Source organism: Chrysemys picta, chromosome 9 (genome assembly GCF_011386835.1).
Source record: "Chrysemys picta bellii isolate R12L10 chromosome 9, ASM1138683v2, whole genome shotgun sequence".
Classification (NCBI taxonomy): domain Eukaryota; kingdom Metazoa; phylum Chordata; order Testudines; family Emydidae; genus Chrysemys; species Chrysemys picta.
In genome coordinates, this window is record NC_088799.1 from 91,712,091 (window position 1) to 91,734,883 (window position 22,793).

At 50.9% G+C, this 22,793-nt stretch overlaps 1 protein-coding gene across 3 annotated transcripts in view; it reads right to left on the minus strand.

Moving 5' to 3' along the window:
• ATP1B4 (ATPase Na+/K+ transporting family member beta 4) overlaps positions 1 to 14,972 on the minus strand; it is a 34,147-nt gene extending 19,175 nt beyond the window's left edge. The window contains exons 1-3 of one of the 3 annotated variants that reach the window (XM_042851085.2): positions 14,849 to 14,972; positions 9,909 to 9,973; positions 815 to 977 (exon numbers count right to left, since the gene is read on the minus strand). In XM_042851085.2, coding sequence (XP_042707019.1) covers positions 815 to 977; positions 9,909 to 9,971 — 226 coding nt within the window. In that variant the 5' untranslated portion in view covers positions 9,972 to 9,973; positions 14,849 to 14,972. Of the gene's footprint in view, positions 1 to 814; positions 978 to 9,908; positions 9,974 to 10,151; positions 10,551 to 14,848 lie in introns of those variants that run through there. The other 2 variants (XM_005307433.5, XM_065556650.1) reach the window with 2 other exon arrangements.
• Positions 14,973 to 22,793: the final 7,821 nt, after the last annotated feature.

A 22,793-nucleotide genomic window follows, 5' to 3' on the forward strand; every position in this document is an offset into this window, starting at 1 on the left:
AATTGGTGTGTAAGTCCTGGGTATGAAAATTCAGATATCCCTCTTTAACAATAATATACAGAAATCCTTCTTCCACTGCCTCCTTCTCCTTGCCCTGCCAGGGGGCCCCCGACCATCTGTAGCAACACCCTCTGTTCCGCCACTGCAAAAATCCCAGCCTGGTGAGGAGGGCTTGCAGTGCATCTCAATCACATTTTGCCCAGCCACCCTGCACCCATGGTGACAAAGGGCACTCAGGCTAAACCCAAGTGGCACTGCAACCCCAGGCACCAGGCTGCAACACCCAGTGGAGAGCAGCCCCATGTGATAGGAGCCGCCATTGAGGGATGAGTCGGTGCAGGGTGGGTCTGCTCTCCAACTCCCCTCCCACTGGAGGTCTCCCCTCTGCACCAGGCCTGCAATCCACCTAGAACCGTCCTGCCACCCACTGGCGGGTCACGCCCCACTGTTCGGGAAACTCTGCTTTATTAAAACCCCAGACACAAAGAAAAGTCACGGAACCAACAGAAAAATCACAGTATCTCTGATCTTTTTACCACCATAGCAAACGTGCAGCCATAATGTCAGCATAAGATTTCTGGCACAGGAGAAAAAACAGGGGTAGCTTCCCCATGGCTGTATGTTCTATGGGCACATTCACTGCTAGCATTTTATAGTTCTTTACTGAGCTACCTGTTAGATATATGAGTATGGGTCCTTTAAAAGGTCTAGGATTTAGATTACATGTGCTCTGCTGCGCCATAGCAGGGAAATTCACAGACAAGTGAAGAAAAAAAGAAAGACCGAGAGAAAGAAATTCAGCCATTTAACCTACCCCAGCTTTGAGCTGTTCTTCCCATACATTCTTTCTTCTCTGAATTCCACAGGAAAGTTTTCATTTCTTGAATTACATCTGCCAAAGTTTTCTTCCCCATCTTTTCCTTGTGCTTTTCCTGCTCGTCTTCAGAGTGTTGTGCTTTCTCTTCATCCTTATTTTCCTGGAATAGTTACAGAATGCAACCCCCCCCCAAAAAATGAGTATCTCATTGGCCAAAAATAAACGCAAGACTACTTAATATCTGGAGATGTTTCAAATTTCCATTTCCTATCCCCATCATCCCGCCTGTGTTACGGAGAGGCCCTTTTTTGGCTGTAGTGGTTTATAATCATTTAGATCCCAGTATTCATTTTCCCAGGACAAATATGGCTCTGCAGTCAGACTGGACACGAGCCTCTCATCCTATTCTCCCCTTTGTTCACAGTGAGTCTTCATTTCTAACCCATGGGAACACGATGAAAAGAAACACTATTCCTACACCTCTCATATGCACCTCTGAGGTGAGTACAGCCTTTCCCGTGTTGTGATACGCATCATGAGGTGGTGCTTTTAAACAAAGTCTTCCAACTTCTTTTTCTTAGCATGCTTCTTTTTTGAAACATAGGGTGTTTTTTTGGTTGGCCATCTCCCAGTATCAAAAGAAAGGGAAGGGGTCAATGAGAAATCAGGAGCCTGAGATTGACAGTCCTCAGGGGCAATGAGTGGAGGCCAACGCTCCAGGTCAACCTGATTGACAGGGCAGGCAGATTAATGAGGGAGTCAGGAGGCCGGGGGTCCTGTCCTCCATGTGGCAGCTGCCTGGGCCAGAGCTAAGGAGATCTGGGGAGCAGGGCTGCACCGGCCAGAGCCAGAGGGGCCGCCCAGGGAGCTAGAGGCAGAGCAGCAGCAGCGCTGAGGCAAAGTGGAGCTGGGTCTGGAGCAGTCCAGAGCCGGGTGCGGTGAGCAGCTGGGGAGAGCAAGGGGGGGACCCTGGACAGCAGGCCTACTGCAGGGAGATGCAACCAGGCAAGCGGCCTTGCGGGCCAGACTTGGTGGGGCGATCATAACCCTGACGGCGGGGCTGATGCTGGGAAGAAGGGTCCTGCCACCTAGAGCCTGAAGGCGTGTGGCCACCGCCAGAGCAAGTGTCCAACCCGCAGCATTCCTGCAGCACAGCCAGGGCCTGGGAAGGTGGCCTGGGACGTGTGAGGAACAGGCTGTGAACTGCCCTGACATTCTGGAGACGGCTGTTTCCCCGAGTGGGGTTATGTGTGTTCCTTTAACCTTTCCCATTTTTTCCTTGTTTTTTTAATTGGTTGCTCTTTAATAAATTATATTTGCCTTGAACTGTATGTAACGATCAGTGGATCAGGGAAGCATCCAGAGTGGAGAGAGCACCCCGGAATGGGGACACCCTAGCCCCTGTCCTAAGTGACCACGACAGAGTGGGGGGGTCGAGCCCCCCTGGAATCCTGGGCCCAGCCTTGTCAGGGTTATACAGGAGAGAGGAAGGGAAGGTCAAGCAGGTCTCTGCGTAAAAGGAGTTGGATTATTTCGCTAGCCAATTCCACTGGGGTACTGTATAAGCCAGGAAAGTTCCCCACAATAGTGGGACCCTTCCCCCACTTACACTAGATTGAAGAGCCCATTATTCAACATTTGTTCCTCATGTAGCTATTTACAGACTGTAATCAAGTCACCCCATAATCTTCTCTTTGTTAAGCTAAATTGAGCTCTATGAGTCTATCACTTTGGGTACATCTACATTGCAATAAAAACCCGCGGCACCAAGTCTCAGAGCCCGGGTCAATTGACTTGAGCTCGTAGGTCTCGGGCTCTAAGGCTAAAAATTGCAGTGTACATGTTTGGGCTTGGGCTGAAGTTGGGCTCTGAGACCCTCCCCATCATGGGGATTCAGAGCCCAGGTTCCAGTCCAAGCCCAAATGTCTACACTGCACAGTCGGGGTCAGCTATTGGCCTTTTACTGCAGTGTAGACCTACCCTATAAGGCATGTTTTTCTAATCCTTTAATTGTTCTTTTGGCTCTTGTCTGAACCCTGTCCAAATTTATCAACATCTATCTTGAATTGGGGGTACCAGGTTAGAACTGGACACAGGATTCCAGCAGCAGTCACACCAAATACAGAGGTAAAATAACCTCTCTGCTCCTACTTGAGAGCCCCTGTTTATGTAACCCAGGATCACATTAGCTCTTTTGGTGGCTGTGTCACATGGGGAGCTCATGTTCAGCTGATTATCCACCACAACCCCCACATCTTTTTCAGAGGCCCTGCTTCCCATGAGACAGTCCCCCATCCTGTAATTATGGCCTACATTCTTGGTTCCTTGATGTATACATTTGTCATGACCCTGCGACTATAGAGTTCTCAGTTGACTAGTGCAGGACAGACCATGAAACCTGAAGTTACATCAGGGAGGGCTTCCCTGGGCCTGATTGGAGGAGCACTGTGAATTCTGATTGGTCAGGCTTCCTATGTAAACCCAAAGAGAGGCACAGGAAGTTGTCAGCACAACAGGGCTCTCCCTGGCTGCTACATTGGACGCTGCCTCCTCACTTGACTCCTGAACCCCACTTTCCTGAACCTGGCCTCTGGCTCCGACCCTTGGCTGGACTCTGACTCTGGTTCTGACTCTTGGCTTGACTCCCAACTCCGACTGCTGTTCCAACCACTAGACCTTGCCACTTATGTCTTGGTCCCAACATTTATATTTAGTCATATTAAAGTGCATACTCTTTGTTTGCGCCCAATTTACCAAGTAATCCAGATGGCTCTGAATCAGTGTCTCATAGACTTGAAAGACAGAAGGAACCATCATGATCATCTAGTGACCTGTCCTCTTCATTGTTTACCATTTCCCTAATTTTTGTGTTACCTGTGAACTTTATCAGTGATCATCTTATGTTTTCTTCCTGGTTGTTGATAAAAATGTCAATTAGCGTACGCCAAGGACTCATCCGTGTGGGACCCCACGGGAAACAAACCCACTTGATTACTATTGCCCCTTCACAATTACATTTTGAGATCTATCAGTTAGCCAGTTTTTAATACATTTATTGTGTGCCATGTTAATTTAATATTATTCTAGTTTTTTAATCATAATGTTGTGTGGTACCAAGTCCAATGCCGTATAAAAGTTTAAATATTGCATCCACACTATTACCTTTATCATCCAAACTCGTAATATCCATAAAAAAATCAAATTAATTTGACAGGATCTAATTTCCATAAACTCATGTTGATTTGCACTAATTACATTACCCTCCTTTAATTCTTTATTAAGCAAGTCCCATATCTGCCACTCCATTAGCTTGTGCAGAATCGATGTCAGGCTGACGGACCTATAATTACCTGGGTCAACCTGTTTACCCTTTTTAAAAATTGGCAGAACATTAGATTTCTTCCAGTCTTTTGGAACTTCCCTAGTACTCCAAGACATATTAAAAACCAACACTGATGGGCCAGCAAGCTTCTCAGCCAGCTCTTTTAAAACTCTTGGATGCAAGTTATTTGAATCAACGGATATAAAAATGTCTAACTTCAGTAGCTTCTGTTTAATATCCTCCAGAGATACTAGTGGAATGGAAAGAGAGTTATCATCACATGGTGAGACTATATCATCTGTTTTTTCTTTGCATCAGCAAAGCCAAGGAAATCTTTTTTTCTAGTGCTGATGGGTCGGAGTAGATCTGCACCTGTTGGAGTTTGATATCACAAATGATATGTGCGCAGCGGCTTCAGGAATGCCACAGAGTATTCCCAGCAGTGGCCAGGGGCGGCTCCAGGCATCAGCGCAGAAAGCGCGTGCCTGGGGCGGCAAGCCGCAGGGGGCAGCGCGCCGGTCACCGTGAGGGCGGCAGTCAGGCAGCCTTTGGCGGCTTGCCTGCGGGAGGTCCGCCGGTCCCGTGGCTTTGGCAGCAATTTGGTGGCGGGTACTGGCAGATCACCCGCAGAAACGCCGCCGAATCTGCGTGACCAACGGCCTCCCGCGGGCATGCTGCCGAAGGCCGCCTGACTGCCGTGCTTCGGGTGACAAAAAACATAGAGCCGCCCCTGGCAGTGGCTAAGAGATTTGCACTTAGCAGAAGTCACAGACTTTTCATAAACTCTTATTAAAAAATTCCTCTGAATCAAGGGGACTAAAACTCAGCTCAGGCGCATAACCTGCGGCTGATCCCATTGTTCTGGGAACTGTCTTTGCACATTCCAAATGTCATCCATTATTTTTAAGAAGTCCCATTAGAAGGGTGGGAAAATTAAAGCAATCTTTGAACTAGATCTAGAGAGGCATATTTGTTCTTTTGTTTTATTTCACACTTCTACTAGCGTCTCAGGTGATCTCCCAACACGAGGGCTGGCAATCTTGTATTGTGACAAAACTGAGGCCTGTGGGTGAAATCTAAATATTTTAGTTAGAGATGGGCCTGAACCAAAAACACCCAGTGTATCCTGGGTATCTTGGGCCAGATTCTCAGCTGGTGTAAATCAGAGTAGCTCCATCGACTTTGCTGATTTGCACTAGCGGAGGGTTTGGCCCAGTATCTCTTGAAGATGTGTGTGCATCTAATTGTTGCTGTACGTATAGCATTGTATGCTAAAGGACATGGGGTCCCATTATACAGCTGGTATGAAACATTGTCGAATCCCTAACACTCAGACCCCTAACAGTTCCCAGTCCTGAAATCATAGGCTCTCTTTAACCCTGCAAGCAACGATTGTGCATCAGAAAGTTTATTTCTTTGGACCAGGAGTAAAATCAGGAGATGTTACAGCCAGCAAGGAGCCAATATCTGCCTGTGTGAGATGTGATAATAGCCGTGTATTGAGATCCCACTGAGGGAGGAGGAATGCAAAAGATAAGAAGATTCTCCTTCCCCTCATCTCCACCCACCCCAAAGAAGTGCTATCACAGGTTTTGGAAACATTTCGGAGTCCACCTGTAAATGCAATGGATACAGTAGACAAAGAGTCCATTGGCAAAGCCGTTCCATTTTAACCTGGATTTGAGCCCAGATTAAACCTTCACAGTCTGCTCCTGCTCCCGGATTTCCTTGTTTCTTGCTGTTACAGACCCATCAGGTAGTGAATGCACAGGACAAATCACTCAAAGAGCAATTAGCTAAGAGCTCTTTACATGTTCGGGACAGGACACAGTGTCCCACCAGCCAAGGGGTGCTGTAGGGCTCTCACATGCATTTGTGACCCTTGTATCTCTCCAATAATGGGGCTTATGCCGTCACTCTGTTCAGGTGTGGAGTCAGATTCACACAAGGTGTAGCAGGGCCTGGCTCTGTTGACTGCAGTGGAACTTGATCCATTTACACCAGTGGAGAATTTGGCCTCTGATGCATTAAAGGGTTTTGTGGTTTGGCAAGTGGGGAGACAAATAAACAGGGACGTAGTGTTTGATCACCACAGCTTCCCCTCGCCAGGGGCTTCATCCAGCATTCCCCGGGCGCTCAGCACCCTCAGCTCCCATTGACTGCAGTGGGAGTTTAGGGGCTCAGCAACCTGCAGGGTCAAGCCCCATCCTCAGAGCCAAAAGAGAGAGACACAATCCAAATGTGACCCAGACTCATGCAGAACGTAATGCTCGTGTGTGGGGGGGGGAGGTATACTGCTCCTTTAAGAGTGAGCGCTCAGCTGCCCTTGCAATTCTCTCTTCTCTGGGAGGATGCAGTAAGTGCTGGGAGGCTGGAGCTGGCCTGAGCACACCCCTCTTGTGCGGCTGCTGTATAAACTGCCTGACCAGTAGGCGGGGGCTGAGAGTTGCCTGTGGAAGTTCTTGACCTGGCAGTCTGGTGTGCACGTTCCTAGGAGACTGTAAGGAGGGTGACCGGATGGGATGAAGAAAATATCGGTACATATGTGGGGGAGGGGGTCCCGCCGGCGGAACAAAACAAAAACAAGAGTGCGAAATATCGGGAAAAATTGCGTCCCAACCAAACATCAGTCGGGACGCGGGACAAATGCCTAAAAATCGGGACAGTCCTGATTTTATCGGGATGTCTGGTCACCCTACCCACTGAGCCAGGGAGAGCTTTAAAAGTCCTATGTAAAACCTTTAATATCAGTAAAATAGTGTGCTATTGATATGTATACAAACTACAAGCAGTTTGTTATTTATTTATCAATAGTAGTACAGTAACACCTAGATGCCCCAAATAAAATTAGAGGCCCACTGTGCTTGGGGCTGTACATACGTGTAGTGAGAGACAGTCCAGGCCCTGAAGAACTTGCAGTAAAGAAGCCAGAGAGAGGATGGGAGGAGGAGAAGCAGAGAGGGGAAGGGACAGCGGGTCAATGATAGAACCAGAAATAGAACCCAGGTCTTCTAACTTCTGGTCCAGTGGATTGGGAGCCCCCTCTGCGATCCCCTTGGGAACTCAGGACCATAGATGGGCTCAGCTCAAAACCAGGAATGTGAAACTGTCCCTGCCCCCGCCAGCTCCCCTGAACTTTGGGGAAGTTCAGATCTGGATTCAAACTTGGTGGAGTGGGCCCATCTCTGCTTAGACCTACCAGGGCTAGAGGGTAGGCTCTGGAGCATTGATGGGGTAGTGACTGGCTATTGTGAGGCTCAGACACTGGGTCACTCGTGTTTTTTTTTCTGGCACAAGGGCAGCAAATCTATCCGGCTGGACAGTAATTTGAAAGCTAGCACAGACTAGTGGCTTGGGCCCTGGACTGGGATTTGGGACAGTTGGGTTCTGTTCTCAATTCAGCCCCTAACCCACTGTATGACCTAGGATGAGTCACCTCAGTTCTCTGTACTTCAGTTTCCCTTCCTCCCAGTTGTTTGTCTTCTCGGTTTATACTGTAAGCTGTTCAGGGTGGGATTGTCTCTTACTATGCGTGTGCTTCGCACAACTGTGCCCTGATCTCATGGATGACCTGATGTTAAGCCCATCTGCTCACAAGACAATCCTCTTCACGGATGGATGATTTTGTCATGGCAGAATCTCACTCCTCCAAGGCTCTATCAGAATGAATCCCGTTTGGATCCACGCTGCCCCTAGCTCTCCAGTCCCCATAAATCATGTATTGACACCCTCCAGATCCTGAAACCCAGCATGGGAAATGATGGGAATGAAATCAACATCCTCTGCTGGGGAGCTATGGGAGCCAGGCCACCATTTTCACAGTATCTGGTTCACAATTTGTGCTATGCAGGCGAGGCAAAGGGAGTGAAGAGCAGTCACAGCTTGCCACTGTGGGCTGTCCTGATCTAGACGATCCCCAGTGGACATGGACCCCGCATAGCCAGCTCCTAGGCCTGTCACTGGGCAGCCAGCCCCAGTATAGTGCTGAATCAGGGCAGGGAGAGGAACTGGCCAAAGCATACTGCATGCTGCCAAGCCCCAGCTGGCAGATGGTCCCTTGGGGATGATTACCAGTTGGTGGAGTTTAGAACAGTCCCCAGGCTGCTCTAAATTCCCTCAGAGCCAGGCCTGGCACAGATCCAACTAGAAAGCCAAGGGATCAGAACGGCCCACCCGCTTTGCTTGATGCATCAGAGAATTAGAACAATCGAGTGTATTAATGATCTAAGCACAAATGCCCTAATTCTGGGCTGTGTCCTGGCCCCTTTCACCCCACTGACAGCATATAAGAGTTGTAAACTGGCCAGATCTTCCCACCAGGAAACACCTCAAGAGTGTGGAGTAGCATAGGGCATGCCCCTGGGATAGTATATGGTGCAGGGGCATGCCAGGGCTGTGTTGGGCTAGGGAGGAAGGTGCTCTGGATATTCTGGGAGGCCAGTGGATCCTTTCGGGGTTGTTTCATCCAGGGCAGATAGTAGGGCATTCCCTGGGGCTGCTTTCATGTATGCTGGGGGCCAAACTTGCCCACGGCATCCCCAGAACCTGGAGGTGAATGGTGGCTAGAAGACATCATGCTCTCTTCCTGCATGCTATGATAGGATCCACTTGGCCGAAGCCCAGAATGCAGGTTCCCATCTCACCGCAGTGCTGCAGGCCTGTTTTCCCTCAGAAGTGGCCTAACGCATTTCCTCAGAGAACTAGGCACGTGCATAGGTTAAATTGACAGCACCCCGCACACCCCAGCAGAGAGAGAGAGACTTGCCCTGGGAGCTCTGCCAGGACAACTGATCCATCCAAACCGTGTTGCCCTGGGAAAGGCTGCCAGTCACTTACATAATCCCTTTGGTCTCTCTTAGGACAGTTTGTACTTTGATGTATCGTGTGTGTCTGGGTTATCTTATGTAAGAGAATCTCAGATGAGTCCATCCTGTTTAGACCAGTACTTTGCTGTGTGACCCCACAGAGACCAGCATGGAATATGGCTTATGGGGCTCAGCCCAGGTGTCCCCATTTATGTATCCAACTCCCAACTGCTGGGGCGTTCGATCTCCCCTCTCCCTGTTAATTGCTCCTGCCAGGGAGCAATTGTAGAAGACAAACATCTGTGGTGCATTAAAACTGGGACATTCAGGGCTAGATTCTCGTCTCAGTGACACCAGTGTACATCTGGACCGCAGTGGAGCTGGAGCGATATCCTGGTCCTATCAACATTAAGAAGAGTTTTCCCATTCATTTCAATGGCCCTTACTCTGGACTGACTCTGGTCAGCTCAGCTCAGAATCTGCCTTTCTGTGTCTCCTTGAAACCCCATTTTTTAAGCAGCGCTGGAAGAAGTGATGGTCAAACAGAAGTGGACCCAAGCTCATTGTCCTAAATGAAATCACTTTGGCTCACTCAGGCTGAGAATGTCTTGTGCCCCAAACCCTGGGAGCACTTGACTTGTTTCCCTGGGTCTGTTCTCTCTCCTCCCCACCCCGGCCCATTGGTTCTCCACTGAAAAGGGCTAACCCCATCCCGGTTGCAGCAGGAAAAGCTTGGCTTGTTTGCATTTTGCAGTCCTGTTTGCCCATGTGGCTCGCCTCCCCGACTCCCCTTCCAGCAGGAGGTCACTATAGATCAATGGTGAGTGCCCGCGCTCGGCACCAGGGCACAGGAGTGAGAGCGATCACTATATTTATCACTCTCAGACGTGAAATGGGATCCCCCTTCTGTAACCCCCCCTTCCTCATTTCTATAAGTGGCCATTTGCACCCCCAAAAGACTCACCGGCTTCTGGTGGTAGATCTCACGCTGGCCTTCCGCACCTCCGGAGGTGGCCTTCATTTCCATGGCTTTGTGTAAAATGCAGAGAAATGGAACAATTAGTATCGGCAAAAGCCACGTCTGGGGTTAACGGTACAAACTGCTCTCCGTACGGTACGTGCCACCCCAGTACAGTGAGCGCGCTCCCATCACTTATTCCAACTAACCAACAAAGAGAAGGGCACAGAAAGCCGGCTCAGCTCTTACATTAAATGCAAACGATGAGAGACCTCCGCTTATTCTCCAGCTGGCACCTGCGGCTTTTTTGACCTCGCAAAGAAGAGTTGGATGTTCGAGAGGGGATCAAAAAATAACTCTCTTTCATCAGAAGGCTGAACTCATGCAGCAGGAGCTTGGACAACACTTAAGGTTCTCTTCCACCGGTCCTAGGGTCATTTGCACTTACAATACAGTCAACCGCACGAGAATCCCCAATAAGATAACCACTTAGGAAGCGAGTCGCCGTCCCCTTGGTCTTTAGAGACTAGGAATCGCTTGATTAACAAATTAGCAGGCTGTGACTTAGAGGCTGAACATGTATGTCAATGTGTGCTTGTCAGTCATGGTGAGCCCTGGCTGAATGCTTGCAAAGCCTCTTCTGTGGCTGGGGGTTCTAAATTTATCACTTTGAATCAAGAGGGGCTGCAGCTAGGACTCTGCAGTGTCAGTTTCCCGGACATATATAACTCCAAGAGTCAGTCCTGACCAGCTAGAGAAAATCGGAAGAAACAGCCAAGAATGCCAGGCAGCCCTACTGGGTTTCTAATTATGTCATGTGATCCCACTAGGCTAGCTAGATGAGCATGTTACTTTCAGTGCTGTATATTATCCCTGGTGATACATGAGATGGAAAATGGGGTGGGAGAGTGTGTCAGTGGTAGAGGATTGTGATTTGCACTATTTGGTGTTCTGTGGGTGTGTGAACGGGCACACTTGGGGACGGATTCCGCTCTTGGGTACACACTGATGTAAAAGTGGAGTGACTCCATTGTCAGGTGGGTTTACACTGGTATAAGAGATCAAAATGTGCCCTAAAGGGGCAGCACTGGGAAGATTTTGCCCCAACATGCTTCCTATGCACCGGGCTGCCCATTTTGCACCACCCATAAAGTTGGTGTCTAATGCTCCCTGCTGTGTGCTGGCCCCGCGCCGCAGGCTGGTGTAGATGAGGAGAGCCATGGCCACGCTTCCTCATCTCCCAGGGTTTGGGACAGTGATCGGTCCCCAGAGCAAATGGGCCCCAGGACTGCTGTTGTGTGCTGACCCTGAGCAGCTGAGCCAGGCCTGTGCATTCTTGACGATCTCTATCCAGGTCTACTTTTAGCAATATTGGCAGGTTTCTTCCTGTGCCGGTGCATGTCTCTGGGAGAGAAAGCCCCAACTCGTTTCATGTCAGGGGAATTATTTCTTACCCATAGGGTTACCATATTTCAGCAAGAAAAAAAGAGGACAGGAGGAGCCCCGCCCTAGCCCCGCCCCTGCCCCTCCCACTTCCCGCCCCCCCAGAACCCCCAACCCTCCCCCCGTTCCTTGTCCCCTGACTGCCCCCTCCTGGGACCCCTGCCCCTAACTGCCCCCCAGGACTCCACTCCCTATCTAAGCCTCCCTGCCTCTTGTCCCCTGACTGCCCCAACCCTTATCCACACCCCCACCCCCAGACAGACCCCTGGGACTCCCACGCCCCATCCAACCACTCCCCACCCCCTGACAGCCCCCCCCAGAACTCCCAACCCATCTAAACCCCTCTGCTCCCTGTCCCCTGACTGCTCCGATCCATCTCCCCACCCCTGCCACCTGACAGCCCCCCCCAGAACTCCCAAACACTCCCCCCCTGCTCCTTGTCCCCTGACTGCCCCCTCCTGGGACCCCTGCTCCTAACTGCCCTCCAGAACCCCACCCCCTACCTAAGACTCCCTGTTCCTTGTCCCCTAAGTGCCCCCTCCTAAGACCCCCCCCAACTGCCCCCCAGGACCCTACCCCCTACCTGTACCCTGACTGCCCAAAACTTTCTCCACTCCCCCCAAAAAGCCCCCCCCGTTTCTTGACCTCCACCTCCAGAACCTTCCTGCCCCCTGACCTCCTTACCCTGCTGCTCAGAACAGAGTGTTGGGCTCTGTGCAGCCGAGCCGGACACGTGGCTGAGCTCTCCAGCACAACAAAACTTGGTCCCTGGCCCTGCACAACAAAACCCGGTCTGGCCCTGCACAGTGCTGCCGGACTGGGCTGCAAGGGAGCTGCTGGCTCAGAATGCAGGGCGGATCCGGCTCCTCTACAGCTGCTCCGGAGTCCAGCCCGGGACTTCCCTGCAGCCCTCCCAGCCACTCGCTTTGCTAATCCCGGACATTGTGAGTGCTTTACAAATTCCCCCCGGACGCTATTTTTAGCACACAAAAGGAGGACATGTCCGGGGAAATCCGGACGTATGGTAACCCTACTTACCCAGGGCTTTAGGTGAAGCCTTTGAGGCAAATCCACTGACCGATCCAGCCTGTCACTGCTCTCTAGAATGTTATCTGTGTCTAGACTTTATGGGCCACGCAGCCCCACTCGAGCCAATGGGATCCCGGGACACTGCAGAAGGGGAAAACATTCTGACTTATTTCTAGCACTTTCTGTGGGCATGAGGAAACCACAAGAATTGCCCAAGGCCTTGGCAATGAGCCTCCAGTGGTGAAGGAACACGGACGCCAGGCTCGACCTGCTAGCGGAGCACATGGGCTCACAGCGCAGTGTTTGGAAGGGGACCTGGCTTTAGAACGCCCGAGTGGTTGGAGCTGTTTGGATCTGGGGTTTTGGTTCGGTCCCTTAGATAAGGAGAGGCCATCTACAGAATTCATATCCAGCGTGGGGGTTTTGGACACACAGGAATTCGGGGGTGTGGGCATGTGGGGGACCAGTTCATCTCCATCTCTTATTAATGAGACACTTTCCCCTCTTCTGGATACATTCTTTGGCTTTTCATCGCAGCTAGAACCTCCAGCGCTCTCCAGCCCAGCCTGACTCCTCACAGGCAGCGATGGGGCTTCTCTGTGCTTCAGAGTCAGGCTTTGCATGGCTTGGTTTTCAGCCGTTCGACAGGCGCAGCAATCACCTATCAGTCTGCTCTTAACAGCCCATCCCTTGATCTGAGAACAAGGAGCTGGTACATATAAGAATTGCTGAAAGGGGAAATGAGGTTGCCCAGCTGATAGCCTCTGAAGCTCGCTGCCCCAGGAAGCCTCTGGGCCATGTTCTGCCCTGGTGTAATCATCGACTTCAAGAGAGTTGCATTTGCTTACATGCAGCTGAATATGGCCTGCTCTGGCAGTGGCTGAATTTTCAACATGTCTGGGGGCCTGGCTCACAATCTCTCAGGCCTGTTGTACCCTGGGGTGGCCCAGGGCCTCAGCTGGTGTCAAGGGCTGTGGCTACACTGACTTCAGTGGTGCCACCTTGATTGACACCAGTTGAGGATCTGGCCCTTTGCCATCAGTGGAGTTCATCTCATTCTTGGGGCACCAACCGATCCCCTGCAGGCCATTATACTGGCCTGCATAAATGTCTGGGTGGTATGTAGGAGAGGAGGGATGCTCTGAGGTCTCAGGTTCTGACCCGTATCAGAGGCCGGGAAGCAGAGTATTGTTTCAAAGCTCTGATAAGCCGATGTGACAAATCCTTTTGTTCTGATCTGCTTTTGTAATTGTCTCTGGGGAGGTGTTTTGCCAATGACAGGTGCGCATGCATCTGGTTACTTTCCTTTATCGTTGTGCATTGAATAATCCCGCTCCGCTGCAGGATGGACAGAAGGAGAAAGAGGAAGAGAATATTTTGTCTGATCTCCGCACAGAGACAAACACAGCCCCTCCCTGGTGACGCTGGGTGATTTTCCCATGACAGTTGCTCCTGTTCATTTTCCATTTCCGGGTTGCTGTTTCAATAAAACCCAGCCGATACTCGCAGCTGAAGCATTACATATTTTCAACGCAGCTGAGAGAAGAGAGCCCAGCTCAGGGTTAAATAAACATCTCCTGGGTGCAGTCAGACAGTGAGGAGGGACGCAGAGTGGCTGTTCTGAGAAAGGAAGGCAGGGTCTTTCTGGACCAAAACACTATGGCCGTGGCAGGTCCAGGCCCTCCACTTGAACGAGTGCCTCTGGCTTCCCTTACTTTCTGGGCATCCTTCTCGGGCAAGAAATAAAGTTATAGATAACCACCGGCGATGGCTGAGCAGCTCAAGCTCCCGGGGGCCGGTTTCCAGCGGCAGTGAGCGCCCAGTGAAGTCAATAGCAGCTGGGGGTGCTCAACACCTCTGGAAACGGGTCCCAAAAGCCGAGCCCTGCAGTGCAAGGCTTTCCAGTTCAGTGGGCATTCTCAGTGAACCTTGGGAAGGGTCCTGCAAAATCCTCAGTGCTTCTGAAGTGCTGAGTTCCCCTCTGCTGTGCACAACCCAAGCAGGGCTTCTGCTAGCCGCCAGGAGCCGAGAGTCTGAACAACTGTGGCCCTCAGGGAGGGATTTGCCCGAGTGAATATTGCTGAATCAGGCCCCAGGTGGTGGCTGTAGCCCTATGTGTCCTTCTACTTCCCAGGACATCCAGCCTGCCTGCTAAAGCACCCTCCCCAATCCTCCATCTCTGGCCCCAGCTACCCTACAGAGAGTGAATTTCCCAACTGTCTCCTCCATTCTGTGCTTGGAAAGTTGCCCTTTGGCTCCCTCTCCTGGCTTCCCAGTCTAAATGTGTGTGTGTGGGAGGGGGCGGGTAATGGAGCTGGGGGGGGGGCAGTGTCGGAGAAGTCAGCAGGAGAAAGGGCCAGGATGAGGGGCAGGATGGGGCCTCCCTCCCATGTGTTACTTTGCCCTGCGACCCACAAACCCTGGGGCCAGCCCTGCTCTTACATTGGCTGTTCGGAAGAAGCACAAAAACTCACCATGTTCGAGGCACAAAGGGCCCTTATTTTACCCATTGCTGACCCTGCACTCCCTGTTGTCCCCGTGTGTCATTCTGTTACATCCAGCCTGGCCTTTCGCTAGTATCCGTGTAGGTGGGGCCGAGCCATTCTCCCCGCGGTCCGGTTCATCTGAGGGGAACAGTTCCCCTCACCAGAAGGTTGGCATGTGTTAATGTTCATTGGAAGACTCTGACCTTTGCATTTTGTAACTTTTCGAGCACCAGCTTTCTCTCTTCACTCAGGAGAAGCTGCGCATTAGGAACAGATCCAATTCATGTGTTTTCCGAAACAGCAATGGGATTTATTTCTTTTCACTGGCTGAAATACACGTTGTCTCCAAAATAAGTACATGCTTTGCACTTTCATCTGAGATGTCAAAGTGTTTTACAAGCAATTATTAAACCTCTTGGGGAGGCGTCGTTATCTCTGTTTTACAGATGCCATCTGAGATACAGAGAAGTTAAAGGACTTGATGGCACAATGAGTCAGTGGTAAAATTCAGAATGAGGTACTTAAATTGAATTTAATTAGCTTATCCAGGAGAGGGGAAAGAGGTGACTTGTTCACAGTTCCTACCTGGAGAGAAGATTTTTGCTAGTTCGGGGTTTTTTATAATCTAGCAGAGATAAAACAAGATCCATTAGAAAAAAGCTTTTTAATAGTGAGTGTAATAAGCCATTGGCACAACTCAAATAGGGATGTGGTGCATGGTCCGTTACTTACAGTTTTTAAACCAAGGCTGGATCTCTTTCGAGCAATTAGGGGATAAAAGTTTCAAAAGTGACTAAGTGACTTAGGAGCCTAACTAATATTTTCAAGTCACTTAGGAACCTATGTCTCATTGAAAGTCAAGGGGACGTTGGTCAGGTCTACACTAGGAGTGCTTACCCAGTGTAGGTAGACCAAATACTGTACTGCCCAAAGCGCTCCTCGTGTGGGTGCAGTTTTTACCTTTCCTGGCGCCCTGCGCCAAAGCACAGTTTTGCCGATAGAACTGCATCGACACTAGGGGTCTCTGCCAGAGCAGCTGTGTTAGGCAGGCATCACACCTCCTCAGACCCCAACCAACAGTGCTCTGCTGGCAGAAGTCTGTAGTGTAGACCTGGCCTTAGGCTCCTAAGGGCTTAAGTAGCTTTTGAAAATGGGTCTTGGCCAGGTTTACACTACAAAGTTTTGCTGCTGTAGCTATGTCGGTTAGGACTGTGGAAAAATCACCCCCAGCGGACACAGCTATGCCGGCAACACCTCCCCGGTAGACGTGGCTTGTATCAGGGAGGTGGTTGAACTATACTCCTTTTGCCAGTATAAGCTGCGTCTCCACTAGGGTCTTTGCCACTATACCTGAATAGGTGTATAGCTCTACCAGTATAACTCTACCTGCAAAGCCTCTGTAATGTAGACTAGCCCTTAGGCTCTGAAGTCACAAAGGGTATGTCTACTTGTTAAAAAATGACCTGTGACAGCAAGTCTCAGAGCCTGGGTCAACTGAATAGGGCTCGCGGGGCTCACACTTCTGGACTAGCAGTGTAGCCATTCAGGCTTGGTCTGGAGCACAGGCTCGGAGACCCACCCCCAGGTTTCAGCACCCACGCTCCAGCCTGAGTGGGAATTTTAGCTATTTTAGCCCTGTAATGTGAGCCCAAATTAGTTGACCCAGGCTCTTGGACTCACAGCCATGGGTCTTTTTCTGCAATGTACCCTAAGGACTTTTGAAAACTTTATCCCTAGTCTACCTCAACCAGAAGATACAGACTTGATGCAGCAATTCCTGGGTGAGGTTCTGTGTCTAGTGTTATGCAGGAGGCCAGATTAGAGCATCATAGTGCTCCCTTCTGGCCTTAACATATATGAATGGATCTCCTGACTCCCAGTCTTGTGCCTTAGCCATTAGACCAGGGATCTCAAACTCAAATCACCACGAGAGCCACATGAGGACTAGTATATTGGCCCGAGGGCCGCATCACTGAAACCTTTTCATACAACGATACAAAAGTATAGTCAAAAATGAAGAGTAATATAGTATGCTATTAAAAGTCAATGTATTCACTTTTTAAAAACTGTAATGTGAAGAGGGGTTTTAATAAAATATAAATACCTGTAACTATTCCTTATGTGGTCAGTAACACTGATGATGATCTACACTAACAGTCTATCAACATTGCTGTAATGGCAGGAACTTTTTAAAGTAACTATTCATACAAAATATGTTGCCACTTTTAACAAACATTCTTCCCAACTACTCACAGCAAAGAACCATACATGCTGAACTTCATACCTCAGACTGCTCGTCTAGTCCATGAGGCCCCGCCCCTTCCCCGCCCCCATTCCAACTCCTTCCCCAAAGTCCTCGCCCCAACTCTGCCCCCTCCCTGCCCCTCTTCCAACCCCTTCCCCAAATCCCCGCCCCGGCCCCGCCTCTTCTCCGCCCCCTCCCCTGAGCGCCCTTTACACTCCGGAGGTAGGGGCCAGAGCTGATGTAAATTGTCAGAGATCCATTGATGTGCATAGAACTATGATGATTCCCACCAGCTGAGCACCACCTGGGAGAAGTCCATTTATTTCGTTGGGGTTCTGCGTAAATTTCAGTTCATGAGTCAATTTTTGCAGGATCATGCTTTGATTATGAAAATGACATGGCGGGGGGGGGGGGGAAAGGTGGGATGAACCAGCTGCTTCCTTATTTTATGACATTCTCATACATGTGTGTGATCTAAGTCAACAAGTACAGGGCTTAGCTGGGTATTGAGAACTTTTTATCGCACTGTGGAATGCTATACTTGTTTTATTTTAGTCAATGCCTGATAAACACATCAAAATAGGTTCAGCCTACATGTAGTGTATTAGGAATTGTACAGGTTGCTTATAAAAAAGTTTTAAAAATCAATGTATCTTTAGAGTAGTGCAAGAATATACTGTGTTTTCATAAGCAATTTTATAGGCTATGTCTACATTTAAAATGCTACAGCAGCATAGATACGTCAGTGTAGATACTCACTACAGTGATGGGAGGGGTTCTATCATGACTGTAGTTAATCCACCTCCCTGAGAGGAGGCAGCTAGGATGATGGAAGAATTCTTCTGTTGACCTAGCACTGCTGGGTGTTAGGTTGGCATAGCTACGTCTCTCAGGGGTGTGGATTTGATGCGGCTGTGAGTTTCCAGTGTAGACCAGCCCATAATGTAACCTAGTAATGTGAGTGCCTCAATGTTTCATTTAAAGGGGAAAACACATGTTTTAAAACACAGCACACTCCTGTAGAATGTTTAAAAATTGAACCTCACTGCCTGCCAAAGTTGTTACGGCCCAATCCTGCCAGGTGCTGAACATCCTTGATTCACATGGACTTTAATGGGAGTTGAGGGCACTCTGCACCTGGCTGGATCAAGGTTACCTTGCAGGAAACCAATGCTCTGTCCATCCTGAGTTCTGAAGCCAAACACTCACACAGCTAATTGTGGGATGTGTAGGTAAGACATCCCTAATACGAGAGTAAGATGAATACTATTCAATAATGTCATCCCGTGCACTGTACTTTAAGTTTATGGGGCTGGATGCGCTGCATCCAAGGGTGCTAAAGGAGTTGGCGGATGTGATTGCAGAGCCATTGGCCATTATCTTTGAAAACTCATGGCGATCCGGGGAGGTCCCGGATGACAGGAAACAGGGCCGGCTCTAACTTTTTTGCCGCCCCAAGCAAAAAAAAAGAACGCCGCCCCACCGTAACACCCCCCCCGCAAGCGCTGCGCCACCCGAAGCCCTGCTCCCCCGAGTGCCGCGCCACCCGAAGCCCCACCCCCCTGAGCGCTGCGCTGCACAAGCCCCTGCCCCGAGCACTGCACTGCCTGAAGCCCCCCTGAGCGCCACGCCGCCCGAAGCCCCCCTGAGCGCTGCGCAAGCTCCCGCCCCCCCGAGCGCCACGCTGCCGAAGCCCCCCACAAGCGCCGCACCGCCCAAGCCCCTGCCCCCCTGAGTGCCGCGCCGCCCAAGCCCCCCCTCCGAGCGCCGCCCAGTGGAAACAAAAAACAAACAAAAAAAACCCTCTAGCGCTGCCCCGCCGAACCAAAAATAAATAAATAAATAAAAAATCTGAGTGCCGCCCCGCCCCAAGGTGCTGCCCCAAGCATGTGCTTGGTTGGCTGGTGCCTGGAGCCGGCCCTGACTGGAAAAAGGCTAATGTAGTGCCCATCTTTAAAAAAGGGAAAAAGGAGGATCCGGAGAACTACAGGCCAGTCAGCCTCACCTCAGTTCCTGGAAAAATCATGGAGCAGGTCCTCAAGGAATCAATTCTGAAACACTTAGAGGAGAGGAAAGTGATCAGGAACAGTCAGCATGGATTCACCAAGGGCAAGTCATGCCTGACTAACCTAATTGCCTTCTATGAGGAGATAACTGGATCTGTGGATGAGGGGAAAGCAGTGGATATGTTATTCCTTGACTTTAGCAAAGCTTTTGATACAGTATCCCACAGTATTCTTGCCAGCAAGTTAAAGAAGTATGGGCTGGATGAATGGACTATAAGGTGGATAGAAAGCTGGCTAGATCGTCAGGCTCAACGGGTAGTGATCAATGGCTCCATGTCTAGTTGCCAGCCAGTATCAAGCAGAGTGCCCCAAGGGTCGGTCCTGGGGCCGGTTTTGGAGGATGGCGTGGACTGCACCCTCAGCAACTTTGCAGATGACTCTAAACTGGGAGGAATGGTAGATACGCTGGAGGGTAGGCATAGCATACAGAGGGACCTAGACAAATTAGAGGATTGAGCCAAAAGAAATCTGATGAGGTTCAACAAGGACAAGTGCAGAGTCCTGCATTTAGGACGGAAGAATCCCATGCACTGCTACAGACTATGGACCAAATGGCTAGGCAGCCGTTCTGCAGAAAAGGACCTAGGGGTTACAGTGGACGAGAAGCTGGATATGAGTCGACAATGTGCCCTGGTTGCCAAGAAGGTTAATGGCATTTTGGGCTGTATAAGTAGGGGCATTGCCAGCAGATCGAGGGACGTGATCATTCCCCTCTATTTGACATTGGTGAGGCCTCATCTGGAGTACTGTGTCCAGTTTTGGGCCCCACACTACAAGAAGGATGTGGAAAAATTGGAAAGAGTCCAGCGGAGGGCAACAAAAATGATTAGGGGGCTGGAGCACATGACTTATGAGAAGAGGCTGAGGGAACTGGGATTGTTTAGTCTGCAGAAGAGAAGAATGAGGGGGGATTTGATAATTGCTTTCAACTACCTGAAAGGGGGTTCCAAAGAGGATAGATCTAGACTGTTCTCAGTGGTACCAGATGACAGAACAAGGAGTAATGGTCTCAAGTTGCAGTGGGGAAGGTTTAGATTGGATATTAGGAAAAAAATTTTCACTGGGAGGGTGGTGAAGCACTGGAATGGGTTACCTAGGGAGGTGGTGGAATCTCCTTCCTTCGAGGTTTTTAAGGTCAGGCTTGACAAAGCCTTGGCTGGGATGATTTAGTTGGAAATTGGTCCTGCTTTGAGCAGAGGGTTGGACTAGATGACCTCCTGAAGTCCCATCCAACCCTGATATTCTATGATTCTAACCACAGTGCAATTCAAAATGCAGTGCAGTGGATTGCAGCTCTAACAGGGTAGGGCTTGCAGCTCAGTGTAGATCGATTAAAAACCTTCCCAGGGTCAAGAAATCTAATTGCAAAGAACTAGATGATGCACATGTGATAGATGGTATTTTACTTGAATAGGCTCAATCTCCGGTGGGATTTGCAGAAGAATATTACAGTGCACTCTGCAATTATTTGCCTGACATTAGTAATATAGTCACACAAAACAACCATCACTTTTTTGCAATTCTATTTTTCTCCTGTGCATTCCCCACACTGCAGTGACAGAGGGGTTTCTGCCTTTGCATTGTTTATCATCTAGAGAAGAATAGGCAATTCTTACATAAATTCCTTCCTGATTAAAATCCAATTAATCAGATCCTCCAGTTCACATCAAATAACCTTCAGTGGTAGCAACTGAAAGTGGTACTGTCAGGTCTGCAACCAGTGGAGTAATTTTGTCCACAAAGTTTGGGGAGGAATAAATATCTCTCCAAGTACCATGGGGCCCCACCCCCATCAGGTTCCCAGCAGTATCGGTCCCTTCTCATCCAACACACACTTAGGACCTAATCCTAGGGTTACCATTCGTCCGGATTCCCCCGGACATGTCCGGCTTTTTCGGGTTAAAAATAGCGTCCGGGGGGAATTTGTCAATGTCCGGACTTCCCCTCCTCCCCCGCCCCCATGCAGAGCGTGCGCGCAGCTTACAAAGCAGCCGGTGCTCCAAAAGCCAGAGCCAGAGCCCTGCTTGCACTTCCCCCTCCTCCCTCCTGAAACTTGACACCACTCCCCTCCTCCCCCTCCCTCCCCCCGCCCTGCACTCACAGATCACCGGCTGTTCGCCTGGAGCTCCGAGCCTGCTGCCCTCCCCTGCTGTCGAGCGTGCTAGGGGGGCCGGGGGCCAGAGAAGCGGCAGGGAGGTTCGGGGGGGGGGGGGTAATCAAGAGACAGGGAGCAGGGGGGAGGGTTGAATGGGTCAGGGAGTTCGGGGGGGGCTGTCTGGGGGTTGGGGGTGTAAGGTTTTTGGGCAGGGTACAGGTGGGGGGTCTCAGGAGGGGGCAGTTAGGGGACAAGGAGCGGGGGGGGTGTTTGGGAGTTCGGGGGGGCTGTCTGGGGGTTGGGGTGTAAGGTTTTGGGTAGTCAGGGTACAGGTGGGGGGGTCTCAGGAGGGGGCAGTTAGGGGACAAGGAGCGGGGGGGGTGTTTGGGAGTTCTGGGGGGGCTGTCTGGGGGTTGGGGTGTAAGGTTTTGGGCAGTCAGGGTACAGGTGTGGGGGGGGTGTCTCAGGAGGGGGCAGTTAGGGGACAAGGAACAGGGAGGCTTAGGTAGGGGGTGGGGTTCTGGGGGGCAGTTAGGAGCAGGGGTCCCAGGAGGGGGCAGTCAGGGGACAAGGAGCGGGGGGGGGGAGTTCGGGGCAGACTTTCTGGGGGAGGGTGGATAAGGTTTTGGGCAGTGAGGGTACAGGTAGGGGGTAGGGTCCTGGGGGGGCAGTTAGGGAGAGGGGTCTTAGGAAGGGGCAGTTAGGGGATAAGGAACAGGGAGGGCTTAGGTAGGGGGGTGGGGTTCTGGAGGGCAGTTAGGAGCAGGGGTCCCAGGAGGGGGCAGTCAGGGGACAGGGAGCAGAGGGGTTTAGATGGGTCAGGAGTTCTGGGGGGGGGGGCTCTCAGGGGGTGGGGGTGTGGATAAGGGTTGGGGCAGTCAGGGGACAGGTAGGGGGGTAGGGTACTAGGGGGCCAGTTAGGATGTGGGGAAGGTCTCAGGAGGAGGCAGTCAGGGGACAAGAGGCAGGGAGGCTTAGGGAGGGTGTGGAGTCCTGGGGGGCAGTCAGGGGACAAGGAGTGGGGGGGAGGGTTGGGGGTTTCTGAGGGGGGCAGGAAGTGGGAGGGAGTGGAAGGGGCAGGGGCGGGGCTAGGACAGGACGGGGGCGGGGCTAGGACAGGGGCGGGGGCTAGGGCGGGGCTCCTCCCGTCCTCTTTTTTGATTGTTGAAATATGGTAACCCTACCTAATCCAAAACCCGCTGAGGCCCAAGGAAAGACTCCCTACTAACTCCAGTGGGCTTTAGATCACACCCTTACTGTGGTCCTCCTCCAGGCTCCCCCCCCCATATGAGGATATAATGCTTGTTCCACCCCCCACCAGTCCTGTTATCCCCACCTGATTCTTACTATTCCTATTTACTGTCTCTATTGCCAGAGCACCTCAGAGCCCCCGTCCTAGACCCAGACCCCATTGTGCCAGATGCTGGACAAACCCCAAAGAAACAGCCAGTCCATCGTTCTCCCTCCACGCCCACGTCATGCCCAGGGTCTCAGTGTCCGTGGCTGGGTTGGACAACAGCCTCCAGC